Here is a 15,583-nt window from a genome sequence, read left to right as displayed (position 1 = left end):
TATTAATTAAAATAAGATAAGATAAGATGATTTAGTGCCTAAAAAAGTCTAAAATATAAATTAGAAAAAGTTAGAATATAAAAAGACTAAAAGACATTAAACAAATAAATATTTGATAAAATAGCACATAAAATATAAGAGTAAAAATACCACATATAAGATCTAATTAATAGCTAAGTTAAATAGATGAGTCTTTAGTTTCTTTTTAAAAACCTCAACAGAGGATGAGGTCCTCACATCCTCAGGCAGGCTGTTCCACAGACGAGGTCCGTAGTGTCTGAACGAGGCCTCGCCGTGGTTTTTTTTCTTGACTCTAGGGACCATCAGCAGGCCCGCGCCTGAGGATCTTAGGGCTCTGGGAGGTTCATAATCTAAAAGCAAATCTGATATAAAAGAAGGACCTAGGCCATGGACAGTCTTAAAAACTATTAAAAGAATCTTAAAATCAATTCTGAAGCTGACAGGGAGCCAGTGCAAAGATTTTAAGATCGGGGTAATGTGTTCCCTCTTCCTGGTTCGCGTTAAAAGGCGTGCAGCAGAGTTCTGGACTAGCTGCAGGCGATTGAGAGTGGTTTTCTTTACCCCAGAAAAGAGGGCATTACAGTAATCTAATCTTGATGAAATAAAAGCATGAATTAAGATTTCAGCACTGGCTCTAGAGAGAAAGGGTCTCACTTCTGAGATGGTAAAATGCAGTCTTGGTTACTTGATTGACGTGTTTTTCAAAGCTAAGATCTGCATCTAAAATCACACCGAGGTTCCTTACTGTATCACATATTTTCATAAAGTGAGTTGACAGATAAAATTGGACCCTATCTCTCACAGCTTCAGAACCGATAACCAAGACTTCAGTCTTGTCCTGATTGAGCTGCAAAAAGTTCTCTCCCATCCATATTTTAATATCTAAAATACAGTTTAAAAGGCTATCCAGGGGTCCAGTGTCATCAGGAGAAATGGCTTCATATAGTTGTGTGTCATCGGCATAGCTATGAAAGTTAATGCCGTGTCTCCTGATGACATCCCCGAGTGGAAGCATGTAAAGATTAAAAAGTGTGGGACCCAGGATGGAGCCTTGAGGCACCCCACAAACTTTAAAGTAATTACAATATATAACGAGGAATGAAATGATCCTTTGTTTGTAGAAGGTTTCAAGCGGAAGACGCACCAAAACTAAAAGCCTGTTTTCACAAAAATGGTTCTGATCTGGAGAACCAATAGAGGATTAAAGTCATATGAATGAATGATGCACTGATGCACATTCTGTGATATGAGGAATGCAAAAAAAATAATTGTAAGACCACTAGATGTGAACTCAATTCAATTCAGTTTTATTTGTATAGCCCACATTCACAACAACAGTCGTCTCGATTAGCATCTTAACAGAATCAGGCACCAAACAGCAATTCTGTCAACTAAAACCAAGAGGTAAGCTGCTGATTCTTTTAGAAAACAGAACCGAGCCAGGAAACTTACAGGAACCCGAAGGAAAAATGAAAAAGTTTCAAAATAAACCAAAAAAAAGAAAATTAAACAGACAAAGTTGTGCAGAACACGATGCAGAAACCCGAATTATAAACTAATTATTTTTACGTTTTAAACAATTTGTGTAAAAAAATCCCAGTCTCTCTTTAGGTGGAACATTTAACAGACTAGTTTATGTGTTTAATAATTGAGAATCTTTTTTATTAAAGGGGTTTGAGAAGCCCGGAACTGGATAAAGGTCGTGTCAGACAGCCACTACATGTCACGGTTTTAGTTTCTTTACTTTTGTTTTCCAGTTGTCTTTTGTTTCTTCATGTTTTGAGTTCACTTCCTGTTTTATTTTGAAGGGCTTCCTGTTGTGTTGTTATTTTGAGTTTTACTTTTGGTCCCCATCTGCCCCCAATGGCCCCATTGTTTCCCCCTGTGTCTCGTCTGTTCTGTCCTTCCCTTCCTCCTGTGCTGCTCCATAGGTTCATGTTCCCCTGTTTCAAGTGTGTATAAGATTTCGAGTTTGCCTGCCTGCTGCAGTGGTTTTGGTTTGTAGTTTTTCTTTTGTTATTAAAGCCCCTTTTCCCCTGAAAACCTTCTGCCTCCTCCACCTCTCTGCGCCTGGATGCTTCCCTCATTCCCCGTTCGTAACACTGCATACATTTAGCCCATATTTTGCACGGATAAAAATTGGTCATATGTGAATATACGTGGAAAAAGGGAGAAAAGTTGTGGTCTTTACATGAAATTTTCCTCAGATGATCACAAAGGAACCAAGTTAAATTGTAAATGTTTATATGCAATTCATTAGTGATTTGTGCTTTAATTACATGCTTATACCTTGCATCGAATACGCGACATAAGTTATACATTGGTGGTACAAAGTCTATTAGGCATACGTGGAACAGTCAATAAAAGCCAAAAATTTGCGTATGCATATCACAAAAATTACCAACAACTGCGTACGCTTTATGTAATAATTGCGTAGAAACTATGTGAAATACGCATAAACTGTGTAGTTCATATAAGTGTAATTCTCAAGCAACCAAAAAATTTTAAACAACTCAAACTGAATTCATGTAAAGACCTGTCGCCCAAAACCATAAATGGACATCTGTGTCTATCGACGAATGACGAACGCAAGAAACACGTATGAATGACGTAAACCACACATGTCTCAGTCACAGTATAAATATAAACTTACTGTTAGTAACAGAGTAGGTTTAATGTCTTGTGTGTGTAAGAAATCTCTGATAAATAATAGGATACTTGAATAGACGGAGGAGGAGGCGTTGGAGTTTTTTAAATATAATTTAAACATAAAAATATATATAAATAATGCTTTAAACACAGCCTTCAAAACGTTCTTAATGTTTTCATTTTCTTGTATATAAAACCAAGGATGAATAAAACAAATTTAATTTGACTTTCAAAGAACAACTACTAAAAAAACAGCAAGAATACATTTCAATCCAAACCGTGTGATGCACCACGGACCCGATCCTGGGGAAAGCGTACATTCTTATTGTGTACCATTAAAGTGTCAAATTGGGCTAAAATTAAGAAGGATTTATTATTTATTGCCTAGTTACATTACACCAATCTTAGTATGAGACAGTTGGGAGATTTTTCCTGCTTTAATAGCAAACTAAAAATAGGATTTTTCTGATTTTTTAAGTGTTTTTGTTGTTGTTTTATGAAACACAAACCGAAACAAAACCCAAACATTTGACCACTTCATTGTAAAGACGGTGTATTGTTGCATCCCTGCAAAAAACAGGTGATGCTTTTATTCATGAAAGGTTGTAACTTCCTAAACCTCTCATAGATACATCTTCACAATTGTAAAGAAAAATGTATAACAATTAGGCCCTTTTTTTAACCAAGACTTCACCGAACTGTTTAAATTTAGATGCATTGAGAGATTTTCCCGCTTGATGTCATGGAAGTGCTCTCATACACAGAATCCGCACAGACTCCTTGGAAGGTTTTGTGTAGCTTTGTCCGCTGTATCCTGCTGCACGCTTCAGTGTGCATCTTAATGTAATGTGAAGGGGTAAGGTTTGATGACTAAACATTAACGTGCAGCAGCAGCTTTGTGTTTCTGTGTCATTAGAACAATCGCTCACACATTCTTGCTGAAACAATGGAAGGAATGCAACCATAATGAGGATTATGGAAGCACTTGTGACTCCCTAAATTCATCCGGCTTTGTCCTTCATGCCCACAACTTGAAAGTCAGTCTATTGGAACTTTTTTTGTCTGTGTATCGTATGCCGAGCTGCAGCTTGGGTTAAACCTCTTTTTGAACAATGTCAGCATTCACAGCAAATCCAGTTTGAACACGTTTCATCTGTTTTGTGTTCACCCTGACCCCGCCTCGTGTCTCAGTCCATCCACGCCTGAGACCCGCTGGTGTTGGGTTCTTTCAGCCGGTGGCGTGTGTCAGCTGACCCTCTTTAAGAGCCAAGGTCAATGCTGTCAGTTTTTGTTCAGTATTGTTGTACTGTGATTGAATTTTTTTTTCTCTCACCACGAGAACTGCAACATAAATATAAAAAGGAACAAAATCTGTTTTACCTCTGTTGTGTGTAGTACTAAAACAGAAAAACTGCTTAAACTAGAATTTTATTTTTATTTTTTTTTGGTTAAACTCTCATTAATTGTTCAAACATTTCATACAAGCACCTGCATTCCTCTGTAAACCTCTCAGACTTGTAGATGGTTTTGATTCCTCAGTCCAGCCTGAATTTATTTTTTACAAACATGGCCTGGTCAGGTGAGTTAATAGTTTTGAAACCAATGTGTTAAACAATGAAGGTGACATTTTAGGCCTATCTGACATTTTAGATCTGTGAAGATCCACACCTGATGATTCATGGAAAATTAGGAAAAATAGTCTTTATTTATTTGCCACATGGATGTAGCAAATAATTTTTTCATCAGACAGTAATATAATTGTGTTTTATAGATGTGGTTGAAAAAAATACATGTTTTAGAAAGTTCCAGCATGATGTCAACTGATTTAAATGTAGCTGTTACTCAAATACATGAATGTGGATCCACTGCATAAACTGCTTCCATTATTCCTCCAGGTAAAGAAAATAAAAGAAGAAAATTAACTTCTAAAAAACATCCACAATCTATATGGCAAAGATAAGATAAAATGAACTGAGAACAAAGAAAACAGTGAGGAATGTCTACGAAAAAAGTATAAATAAGGATAAAAAATGTTAGTAAACACTTTTTATCTGAGGCTAAATTGAATAAGTATTATAAAATCGCATTTTAATCATGATTTTATATAATAAAAAGTTTGTTAAGGTCTTAACACGTCTTTTACATTTATTTTTACAAAATTTTGCGGCGATTTATTAATTTTTATTTTGAACAAAATCTCTACAAGTTTGTTTAAAATGCAGCAGGACCATCTGCACGGCGTTAATATGCCCGACAGGAGGCGCTGTGATCAATGACGTCGTTGTGATCAATGACGTCGTTGTTCAGGAGCACAGAGGAAGAAAAGCTCGACTCTGATTGGACGGCAGGAATACATCAACAGAGAAAGATGGCTGAAGTGGTGGAGCTCCAAAAGCTGAAGGTTGGTAGAATTAAAAATACGTTTTTCCTGACATTGGGTGAATTTCTTTGTGGTGGAAATGATGAAGTCAGTATTTACACCGGAACCAGCTAGCGGGGTGGCGGCGGGCTGCAGAAAATCGTGTTCTCCGGGTCTTAAGTCTACGAACCGGCATGTGTTCTGAGCTAATCCGGGCTAAAAGAACGACGAAGGAAACGCGGAGGGAAATGAACGGATAATCTGAGAAACTATCTTTCAACCCACCAGTAATAAAGTTCGACGTAAAACAATGAAAACAATCAGTTACAGCAAAAATCGAGAGGTGGGTAAATGGACCGAACCACAACCGCTGTTTGGAAAGACAAAATAAAAATGAGAGATTTTTTTTACTTAACTTAACTCAATCCTGCATTTCTGCTTTTCAAAGCAAATGTGATGAACGACCATTTTGAAAATAAGTAATCGTAACATACATATATATATATATATATATATATATATATATGTATATATATAAAAGGAAAAATAAAATTCTAACAATGCACAAATTATTGTTATCAATTTAAACTGATTTAGTTCAACAGATGATGAAATCAGTTTATGTAGGTGCTTTCAGATCGTGGTAAATTTATCTTTAATAAAAAAGAACCGTCCTTTCGTTTACAGAGTTTTATGGAATAGTAAGAAGGTTACTGATGTGGAGATGGAAAAATATATATATATTTTTTTATAGTTTCAATTACACCAATATTTCCAAGCAGGTGTTGGCTGATCTATGTTTTACTTTTTTTGAATCACGTCAGTAAATTTTAAAACCAATTGTTAATTTGAGGTTTCATCTTCCCTTTCAGCTTGCTGAGCTGAGGCAAGAGTGTGACGCCCGCGGTCTGGAAACCAAGGGAAACAAGGGCGAGCTGATCGCTCGGCTCCAAGCCTACCTGGAGGAGCACGGTGAGAACCGGGTGACCCGTTTTTGCACATCAACCAAATGTTGTTTCCTGCCAGCTCATATTGTCTGTGTTGTCATCCAAACCACAGAGGACGATGTGGATGTTGATGAAGTTCTGGCAGAGGACACACCGGTAATGTCTTTTATTCTATCCGTTCTCTTCTAGTTTAGCAATAAAACAGAAACGTTCAATCAATGTTTGTTGAGAAAATCAATATTGATTTGTCAAATACACAAATCTATTCATTTTATTGATTACATTTCTTCAGGCAGACACAGCTCACACACAGTTTTTAGTTGAATAAACTCCAAATTTTATCATGAAATATTGTTCAGGTTTGTTTCTTCTGCTTGTTTGTTTCACAAAAGCAGTATGTCTGTTTTTTTTTCTTTTCTTTTTAGGAATTCACTAAAGTTGAGAGCTCCAACAGCATAAAGGAGGACAACCACACTGAAACAATCGCAATTCCAGAGTAAGTTAACTGTACAACAAATGTGCTTTTTCCTCTTTACCTTTCAGATTCCTCTTTGCGTGTGAATAAAGTTATCGTTTATCATTAACTATTATTGTAAGATAGTAACTTTTCAGGGAATTACAGTCGATGTTGCTCAGATGAGAACATCAAAAAAGAGTTCAGCTGGATCTGCTGGACTGTCATGTTCTTAGTTTTTTTTTTAATTTTTGAGAAAATAAATTCTACCTTCAGGTCTGAAGACAAGAAAGTGGTGAAAATCTCTCCTCCGTTGTCTGCTGGTGAAGTAAGTATGAGTCGTTTTCATTCACAAATAAACCTTGGTTTAGATTTTAGATCACGTCTGAGCTCTGAAATCTAATTTTAGAAGAGAAAAGCTTCAGAAAAACACTAGTTGACCTCAGACTTCACCTTTGTGCTCGTGTTTGCTCCTTTGGTTTGGTGTTTTTAGATTAAGTTTTGCTGAAATCTCACTTTGGGTAGATGCTAAAGCCAAACTGTTTAATACAAAAACATCTATTTTTCTGAAAAATAAAGCAAATCTTTCCTAAAAAGTGGAAAAACGAATCTGTAACTTAAATTTAACCAAATAAGAGCACAACCTAGTTATTTAAACTTAAATATTTTGCTTTTTTAAAGGACTCCATCCATTCATATTATTCATCATACTTGATGAATAATATGCTCTTACTCTGATAAGGACTGGATTATGGTGACTTTGCAAAAAAATAAATAACAATAGTGGTAGGATAACATCAGTGGCGGACCGTGCATTACACACCTGGGCCTTCAGTAGTGCAACGTCTGAATCACTCAACGCCTCATTAACCATATTATGATGCAGAAACTAGCTTTGCATTGCAGATTGAAAATTCCTGCAGCCACAATCAGTGCCTCTAAATACAGAAAACAGTAAACAAATCTTGTTATGCAACTACAGCCAGCACAAAACATTACCGCTACCATAACCACATCAATTAGGAATTTATTTATGATATTTAGATGTTCACTCATCAGAAGATGAGATTATTTGATGACAAAATCCACCCTCCTCTCTTTCCTCAAACAGTTCCATCATCCTGTCATGTAGATTATTGCTCTTCAGTTCCGTCAAGAAGTCATTTTCTGCTCGATCAAGGCCAGTGCTGAGAGCCCAGTCTGTCCATTTGTGTTGCTGCGTAGGTTTGAATTCACTTTAGATCCGAAAATGTCCGCTGGTCAGACGCAGTGAACACGGGGATGGTTGGTGCCAAACGCACAAATCTGTATGGCTGTTCATGCTCTCACTTAGATTTTTATTGGTTACTGTCTTTACTGTCAGGTGTTTTGGATAAAGCAATTGTCTAAAAAAAGAAACTTTTCTCAGCTTTATTGTCCCACATGGAGGAAAACTATTCTTTTCCCAAATGTGTCATTTAAAATTCATTGTTCAACCTTTAAAGCAGAAACCAATTCTTAATGCTGCCTTGGATAAATGTTCAGAAGAAGGGAGATTCTGAGGCTTCTGGTGCTCTCACATGTACAGTAGTTGTACTTCTGTCTATCTTTTTTCTGTTTTATTTTATTTTTTTAATCCTGATTTCCAGCGTCTTCCAACCGTCCTCGGCGGCCTTTTTTTACCTGGTGAAAACGCATCATCCTTTATTAGACACTCAGAGCCTGCAGCTTAGAAGAGTTTGGGGTTTGAAAGGAACAAGCATGTTTTTAGGGTTTTGTGATGAATTTCAGACAGTGACGTGTCATTTGTGGGCTTTTGTTGAGCAGAGGCTGCAGAAGAGGGCGGAGCGTTTCAACATGCCTGCAACCGCTGAGAGCAAGAAGGCCCTGCGGGCCGCCAGGTGAGGCTCCAGCTTTCCTCATTTCCCTACAGATGAGCGAGTGTTTCTGCCAGAAACACCGAGGAGAAGCACAAATGCAGGCTATCTTTGGGAGGAGAAATCAAAGATGAATAATAATAATAACATAGAAAAACAGGAACATTCTTTAGTGAAATGCATCTGTTCTTTGCACTGGCTGGAATTAGTTAACTTTTATATTCTGCAAACCAGGATATCTACAGTTGACCTGGTTGATACCCCCCCCCTCCCCCCCCCCCCCCCCCCCCATAGCTGTGGGATTTTTATCAAACTAGTCTTGTTTATTTTCCATGTGGTTGTGATCAAAATCCCAAAGTTTTTCTGTTGGTTTTTGTTGCATAGGTGAATTTGCAGGTGTTGAAATTTAAATTAGACATGACAACATGATTAAATGATTCAACCAACCTAAGAATCTTAAAATACATCAGACAGTGGTGTCAATATTTAGAAATAGGCCTGCAGAAGTAAAACTTGGTTCCTTATGATCAGACTGGACCTGAAGACACAAGATGAATGCAGATTCCAGCATGAAAGGCTGAAAAACATAGAATTTAAGACCCAACTGGGGCCTGATTGAGGATTTTGCACTGGTTGTAAAAATGAAAACCAAAGTTTGATTTAGCACCGACTTTTGGCAGCAATAAAAACGGTAAAACAGAAGGAACTGAACAGAAAAGCCTTCTTTGCTGATTTCTGTAGGAAGTTTGAGTGAAAAAATGAAAACATTATTGCTGCCAGTATTTTCTCAAACCAAATTTAACGATTCAACCTGTTACTTATAAATGAACGAGGCCCCTAGAAGCCCATTGAAAAAAAAAATGCAATTTAAAAAAAAAAAAGAACTAACGAGTGTGCACTTGTTGGTTCTTTTTTTTATTCTATTTTTATTAAATGATCAACTTTTATGGTGGTTTTTTTTTCTTTCTTTTTTTCTCCTGCAGGTTTGGTTCAACCACGGCGTCAAATCCCACTGCAGGTACGGCGTCTCTCTGTGACCTGCTGGTTTCACTGGGGGGGGGGGGGGGGGTTACTTTTTCCAGATGGAGGGTTCAGATTTAGCTGCTGAATGGGAAAAAAACAAACAAACCCTACATTTACTGTTTGTTTCATCGGCTTTAATTAAAGCATGGCCAATGAAAAAGAAGGAACCTGCTGAGGGAACACAGCTATGGTGCCGGCCTGTCCAGCTTCATGCAGCTGCAGACAGCTGTTCCAAATCCTGATGGTGCTTGTAATCTTCATTGGTCTTAATTCTCTCATTTTAGTCTATATTGTTTGTGTAGATGTGTGGTTTTTGTGGCAGATTTACAGATGATCTCTCACACATCAGAAAAATGATTAACCTTCAACCGTAGCAATGAAATGCAGCAATGCAGGACAATAAAATAACGGGCAAAAAGAAAAACGGCTTGTATGGAACTCCTATATATAAAACAAGAATATAGTAAGTATTAAAAAGCAGTCATCCAAAAGAAAAACTCTGACATCGCCACATCGCACATCACATTCACCTTTCAGGGATTCACTGTTTCGTTGATTTGTATTTTTTTTTTGTGCAATTTCGCGTGCTTTAACGTTTTTTTACAGTGTATTGTGTCCTGCGTCTTGATTGGCTGTAGATCTTGTCAATCATTCTCCTCGACACCGTGTCCCCTTTGCAGAATGTTTGCCTCTTCCATCGCCATCAGATCTTTGTTTTTAGACTTATTTTGCTTCGAAGGGTTTGAACTTTGAGAGTTCAAACGAGAGACGAAAGCGTCCAACTGTTCATGTGTGTCTGAGAAGAAATGTCTAACGTGTGTTTTGTCAGGTTTTGCTGCCGTAAAACATCTCCAATAATTGTAAAAAATAAGTGAACTACTTCAGATTTCCTTATCGTGGGTTCTTGTCAGAACAGAACTCCCACAATAAACAAAGAAATGCTGTTTGCAGAAATAAATGACAAATGTAATTTAAATCTAAAGTAAATTCAGAGAAAATGAGATGATGGTTTTTGTGATGGTGTCTTTGCTTCATGCTCTCTGTTGTCTTGCCTCCCATGCAGGCCTGGTGGTGAACAGTAAAGCTGCTGTAAGTCCTTCACTGCTCCTCGTTCTGCTCATTCTGTGGAGCCTCGGCAGACCAACAGTCAACGTTTCTGTCTCTCTTGAAGGTGGATGTTGACCAGCTGAAGAAGAGAGCGGAGAGGTTCGGCATGAACGTCTCCTCCATTTCTCAGAAGGTGAGAGCTTCGGCGCCTCACCACAGTCACTGGTTTTCCTTCAGGATTCTGAATGCAGCATCTGATGAAAGACGCCAGAGTTTACTCTTCTTCTATTGATTACAATTTAACTGGTTTTTATTTGAGGAAATATTTGCCTTTTTTTGCTTATATAAATGTCTAATGGTTGATGAGGACAAATTATTACAATGATCCCTGTAAATGGAAAATTCAGAGGAAGTCTGAGGATTGCACCAATTTAGTCCATTTAGGGACTAAGAGCCAGAATCTCTTTTTTTATTTTTTGTTATGGAGCCTGAGCCTGATGATGCTAACATTCTGTTACCAGCTTAATGCAACCTTTTTGTTTATGCACATAAATCAATATTTTGTTGTTTGTTTTTGGTAAAAAGTATATTACTTTTATCATCTTTTTGTCCTCGTTAAGTTTGATGGAGACTGATCACCAGGTGGCGCTAACGTTTATTTTTCTTCAAGAAACTGTCCTTGAACTAAGTTATCAAAAACTAAAACTAGATGTGTGCTTCAGTTGTCACTGGGATGAAGCAATGCAGTGTATTTGATTTCCTCAGATTGAGGAGGATGAGAAGCTGAAAAAGAGGAAGGAGCGGTTTGGGATCCTAACAAGTGCCTCCCCAGGCGGAGCAGAAGATGCTGAGGTACTTTTCCGTCTCGTTCACTTATCAGGGCAAGTCTGAAATGATGATACAAGTCTAGCTGGCTGTTAATGTCGCCTTTTTCTACTTTGTGTCTCAACAGGCAAAGAAAAGGAAGCGCGCTGAAAGATTTGGAAAAGTGTGAATGTTTGTTTTCTAGAGTTTCACAGCGGAGGGCAGACAGATGCTGTGCACGGTAGTTCTGTTGATCAAAAGTACACTTAAATACTAAGACGTCTGCTAATACATTTAGTCTTCAAAGCCCTAAAAAATTTATTTTTTTCCCTAAAAAAAGATTGGTAAACTATTGAATCAAGTATTTGCTCGAGGCTTCCTGCAAATTCTTCACAATAAAAGTCCTGCAGATCTGCGTTAGAGTGACTCCTCTGCAAATACTCTATCAAACATGGAAACCGGTCAGAGTCTTCTGCTAAAATAGGTAAACTGCTTATCTAGAGATTTTCAAAAGTTTCATTTGCTGTGGTTTTAGGATCATGATGCAGCATTTTTGTGCAGTGAAACGAGGAATAAAACTTAAAAAAAAAAAGTCCTCTGGAAAATATTGGGCTGAAATAAAAAAAATTCAGGCCCAAACACGGGAAAAGTCGTTTCCTCGTCTGACTTCTTTTCAAACTCTGACTGCTGTGGTTCACTCTTGGTATTTCTCTGTACTTTGACCCATCTGCCTGTTCATTTTTGTTTTTTTTTCCTTGGGGGGGGTGGGGGGGGGGGCGTCCCATTGTTACGCCTGTTTAATTATCTGTCTGTTTTATAACATTTTGTGATTTAAAATAAACTTTTTAATTTTTGGACAGTCGCCTCTTATCAGCCTTTTACATCAGTATTTTGGTTAACAGTTCAACCTCCTTAGCAAAATGTTGGGGTAGATCGTTTCTACATTCTGTCACATGAGCTGAGCATTTATGAGGTCAGGATAAAAATATCTACAAATGTATTGTAATTATGTATGTTATTTTAAATGAAGCCTAACCCCAAAAACTACCAAACTCTGTCTCACTGAGCCACTTTGATCTTGTTGAAATTGCCAGTTACATAAAAAAATACTTTACTTTCAGGAATCAGGATCAGGAAACTTCATTGTCATTTTATCATGATAAAACGAAATTAGGCTCTCTGGTCCCGGGCCAGCCGTTTACATTCAGACATAAATAAATATAGTATCAATAATGATATCAGACTGTTACGGAGTATTGCACAGAAGTATTTTTCAATTGCACAGTATGTTATGTTAAGCATTGCACAGCCCTGTGATATTGCACTTGGGAATTAGCTTGTTGTCCATGGAGAGGGGGGGGAGGGGGGGGTGTGCAGTGATCAACCGGAGTTCAGCAGTCTGACTGCTTCAGGAAAGAAACTGTTCCTCAGTCTGGTGGTCCTGCTCTTTATGCTCCTCAGTCTCCTGCCTGAGGGGAGCAGGGAGAACAGAGGGTGTGAGGGGTGAGTGGGGTCTTTCTGGATGCGGGAGGCCCTGCATCTGGTCGTATAGATATCAGTGGTGGACGGCAGGCTACAGCCCACAGTCCTCTGTGCAGCTTTTGTCACTCGTTGCAGAGCTTTCCTCTCTGCCGCAGAGCAGCTGCCGTGCCACACAGTGATGCAGGAGGTCATGACGCTCTCCACCACACACCTGTAGAAGGTCAGCACTGAGATCCCCATCCCAGCACGCCTGAGCCTCCTCAGAAAATACAGGTGCTGGTGTGCCTTCTTGACCAGGCAGGAGGTGTTGGTGCTCCAGGTGAGGTCGCTGGAGATGTGCACGCCCAGATACCTGAAGCTGGAAACCACTTCCACCCCGTCCCCTCCGATGTGAATGGGGGGAGGGGGGCATCTGTCCTTCCTGAAATCCACGATCATCTCCTTGGTCTTCTTCCCGTTGATGCAGAGCTTGTTGTCTCTGCACCAGCTCTCCAGATGTTCCACCTCCTGCCTGTAGTTGGACTCATCGTTGTTAGAGATGCGTCCAACCACGGCTGTGTCATCCGCAAACTTCACGATCAGACAGCTGGGGTGAATCGCTGTGCAGTCGTGCGTGAGCAGGGTGAACAGGAGGGGGCTCAGCACACAGCCCTGGGGGGAGCCCGTGCTGAGGGTGATCGGGGAGGAGGAGACGTTGCGGATTTTTACAGACTGTGGTCTGTCTGTCAGGAAGTCCAAGACCCAGTTGCACAGAGTGGGGTTCAGTCCTAGTGTGTGTAGTTTCTGGGTGAGGGTCTGCGGGATGATGGTGTTAAAAGCTGATGTGAAGAGCAGTCGAACGTACGCGTTCTTGTTCTTTCATACTTTACTTTCAACTAGTACATAAATCTACTTCACTCATCAAGAAACATAACTTTTACATATTCTCGATTAAAGTATATATATATATATTTATATTATTCTGAATTTTGTTTGAACACAGCTTGGAGACAAAAAACGGAAAGAAATGTTTAGGAACTTGTGAGAAGGAAAATATTTTTTAGTTTCAAAGAATCTAGTTGGATTTACAGTTTTGCAATAAACATTTTCTACTAAACTTGGTAGATCAAATTAACCTTTATTTATATAGCACTTTTACAACAACACATGTCACAAAGTGCTGTGCATAAAATACAATAAAATTTAAAAACAAGATGACAAGACAAAGAGTGCCAACAACCCCCCAAACACACACTCATACGCACACCATGATAAAAAAAATGATGGAATGTAGAGACCTGGCTTCCTCCTGAAGTGGGGAAACGATAAGTTACTATATTTAAAAGCTCAGACTCAAAGAAGTCATAAAATGTTTTCAACAACGATGTGGGGATTGGGTCTAAAAGGCAGGTGGTTGGCTTTAACTGGGAGAAAACCTGACCAAGTGCCACAGCATCAACCAGGACAAAACTTTCCAGTGTTTCCTCTGATAAATGCAATGCTATAGTTTTATTCAAAACGACACCTTTTTGAGTTAAGAGACTAGATCTAATAGCATTGATTTTACTCTTGAAGTGGTCGGCAAAACTCTCACATACAGCATCTGAGGCTGCTGTGGAGGACCTTTAAGAGTCTCTTTTAATTAAACTGTCTATTGTTTTAAAGAGAACTTTAGGATCATTTTTGTTTTGTAAAATCAAGTTTGCTTTTTTTTATTGCATGGTTGTACATCATTTGCGGTTCTTTAAAAATTTTGCGATGTATAGTTAATTTCGTTTTTCTCCACTTCCTCTCCGCACTCCTGCATTCACGTTTCATGGCTCTGATTGATTCGTTCCTCCAGGGTGCTGTAGCTTTAGTTTTCAACGTTTTAGTTTTAAGTGGAACTACGCCATCAATGGCTGTATCCATCATTCCATCCATCCATCCATCCATCCATCATTTCATTCATCTATCCATTCATCCTTCCATCATTCAATCCATCCATCATTCCATCCATCCATTCTTCCATCTATACATCCATCCATCATTCTATCCATCCATCCATCCATCCATCCATCCATCCATCATTCCATCCATCCATCCATCCATCCATCCATCCATCCATCCATCCATCCATTCATCATTCCATGCATCCATCCATCCATCCTTCCATCCATCATTCTATCCATCCATCCATCCATTTATCATTCCATGCATCCATCCAACATTTCATCCATCCATCCATCCATCCATCCATCCAACATTTCATCCATCCATCTATCCATCCATCCATCTATCCATCCATCCATCCATCTATCCATCCATCCATCCATCCATCCATCCATCCATCCATCCATCCATCCATCCATCCATCCATCCATCCATCCATCCATCCATCCATCCATCCATCCATCCATCCATCCATCCATCCATCCATCCATCCATCCATCCATCCATCCATCCATCCATCCATCCATCCATCTATCTATCTATCTATCTATCTATCTATCTATCTATCTATCTATCTATCTATCTATCTATCTATCTATCTATCTATCTATCTATCTATCTATCTATCTATCTATCTATCTATCTATCTATCTATCTATCTATCTATCCATCATTCCGTCCATCCAACCATCCATCCATCATTTCATCCATCCATCCATCCATCCATCATTCCATCTTATTCTGCCCAGGTTGCGGTCAGTCAGCACCAAGGCCTTCCCAGCGCAGCTGAGAGACATCGTTTCTCCACCGTGTCCTGTTCTTCCCTGGGCCCACCGCCCAGTGGGACATGCCCAGAACGCCTCACCAGGGAGGGGCTCTGGAGGCATCCAGACCAGATGGCTGAGCCGCCTCATCTGGCTCTGCTTGATCTAGGGGAGACGTGGATCTACTCCGAGCTCTCTCCAGGTGATCAAGCTTCTCACCCTATCTCTACAAGACCGCCCAGCCACCCGATGGAGGAAGCTCATGT

The 15,583-nt window shown here is 39.1% G+C and overlaps 1 protein-coding gene across 1 annotated transcript; it reads left to right on the top strand.

The window, feature by feature from the left end:
* The first annotated feature begins 4,919 nt into the window (after positions 1-4,919).
* On the top strand, positions 4,920-12,017 carry sarnp (SAP domain containing ribonucleoprotein). Its single transcript, XM_023956953.2, has 11 exons — positions 4,920-5,071; positions 5,902-6,001; positions 6,089-6,132; positions 6,402-6,472; positions 6,707-6,758; positions 8,237-8,310; positions 9,270-9,304; positions 10,373-10,398; positions 10,481-10,549; positions 11,122-11,208; positions 11,309-12,017. The coding sequence occupies exons 1-11, from the start codon at positions 4,961-4,963 to the stop codon at positions 11,348-11,350; spliced, it is 711 nt and encodes a 236-aa protein (XP_023812721.1). The 5' UTR covers positions 4,920-4,960; the 3' UTR covers positions 11,351-12,017.
* Positions 12,018-15,583: the final 3,566 nt, after the last annotated feature.

This window comes from Oryzias latipes, chromosome 7 (genome assembly GCF_053564925.1).
Source record: "Oryzias latipes strain Hd-rR chromosome 7, Olatipes_Hd-rR_3.1".
Taxonomy (NCBI): Eukaryota; Metazoa; Chordata; class Actinopteri; order Beloniformes; family Adrianichthyidae; genus Oryzias; species Oryzias latipes.
This window is presented reverse-complemented; position numbering and strand designations above follow the sequence as displayed.

What these genes read in the sequence shown, in the direction of transcription:
- sarnp (XM_023956953.2), top strand. Translation starts at nt 4,961, where the DNA reads ATGACGTCGTTGTTCAGGAGCACAGAGGAAGAAAAGCTCGACTCTGAT. An exon ending in GAAACAATCGCAATTCCAGA is followed by an intron (nt 6,473 to 6,706) that starts GTAAGTTAACTG and finishes TTCTACCTTCAG; the next exon opens with GTCTGAAGACAAGAAAGTGG. An exon ending in AAGGCCCTGCGGGCCGCCAG is followed by an intron (nt 8,311 to 9,269) that starts GTGAGGCTCCAG and finishes TTTCTCCTGCAG; the next exon opens with GTTTGGTTCAACCACGGCGT.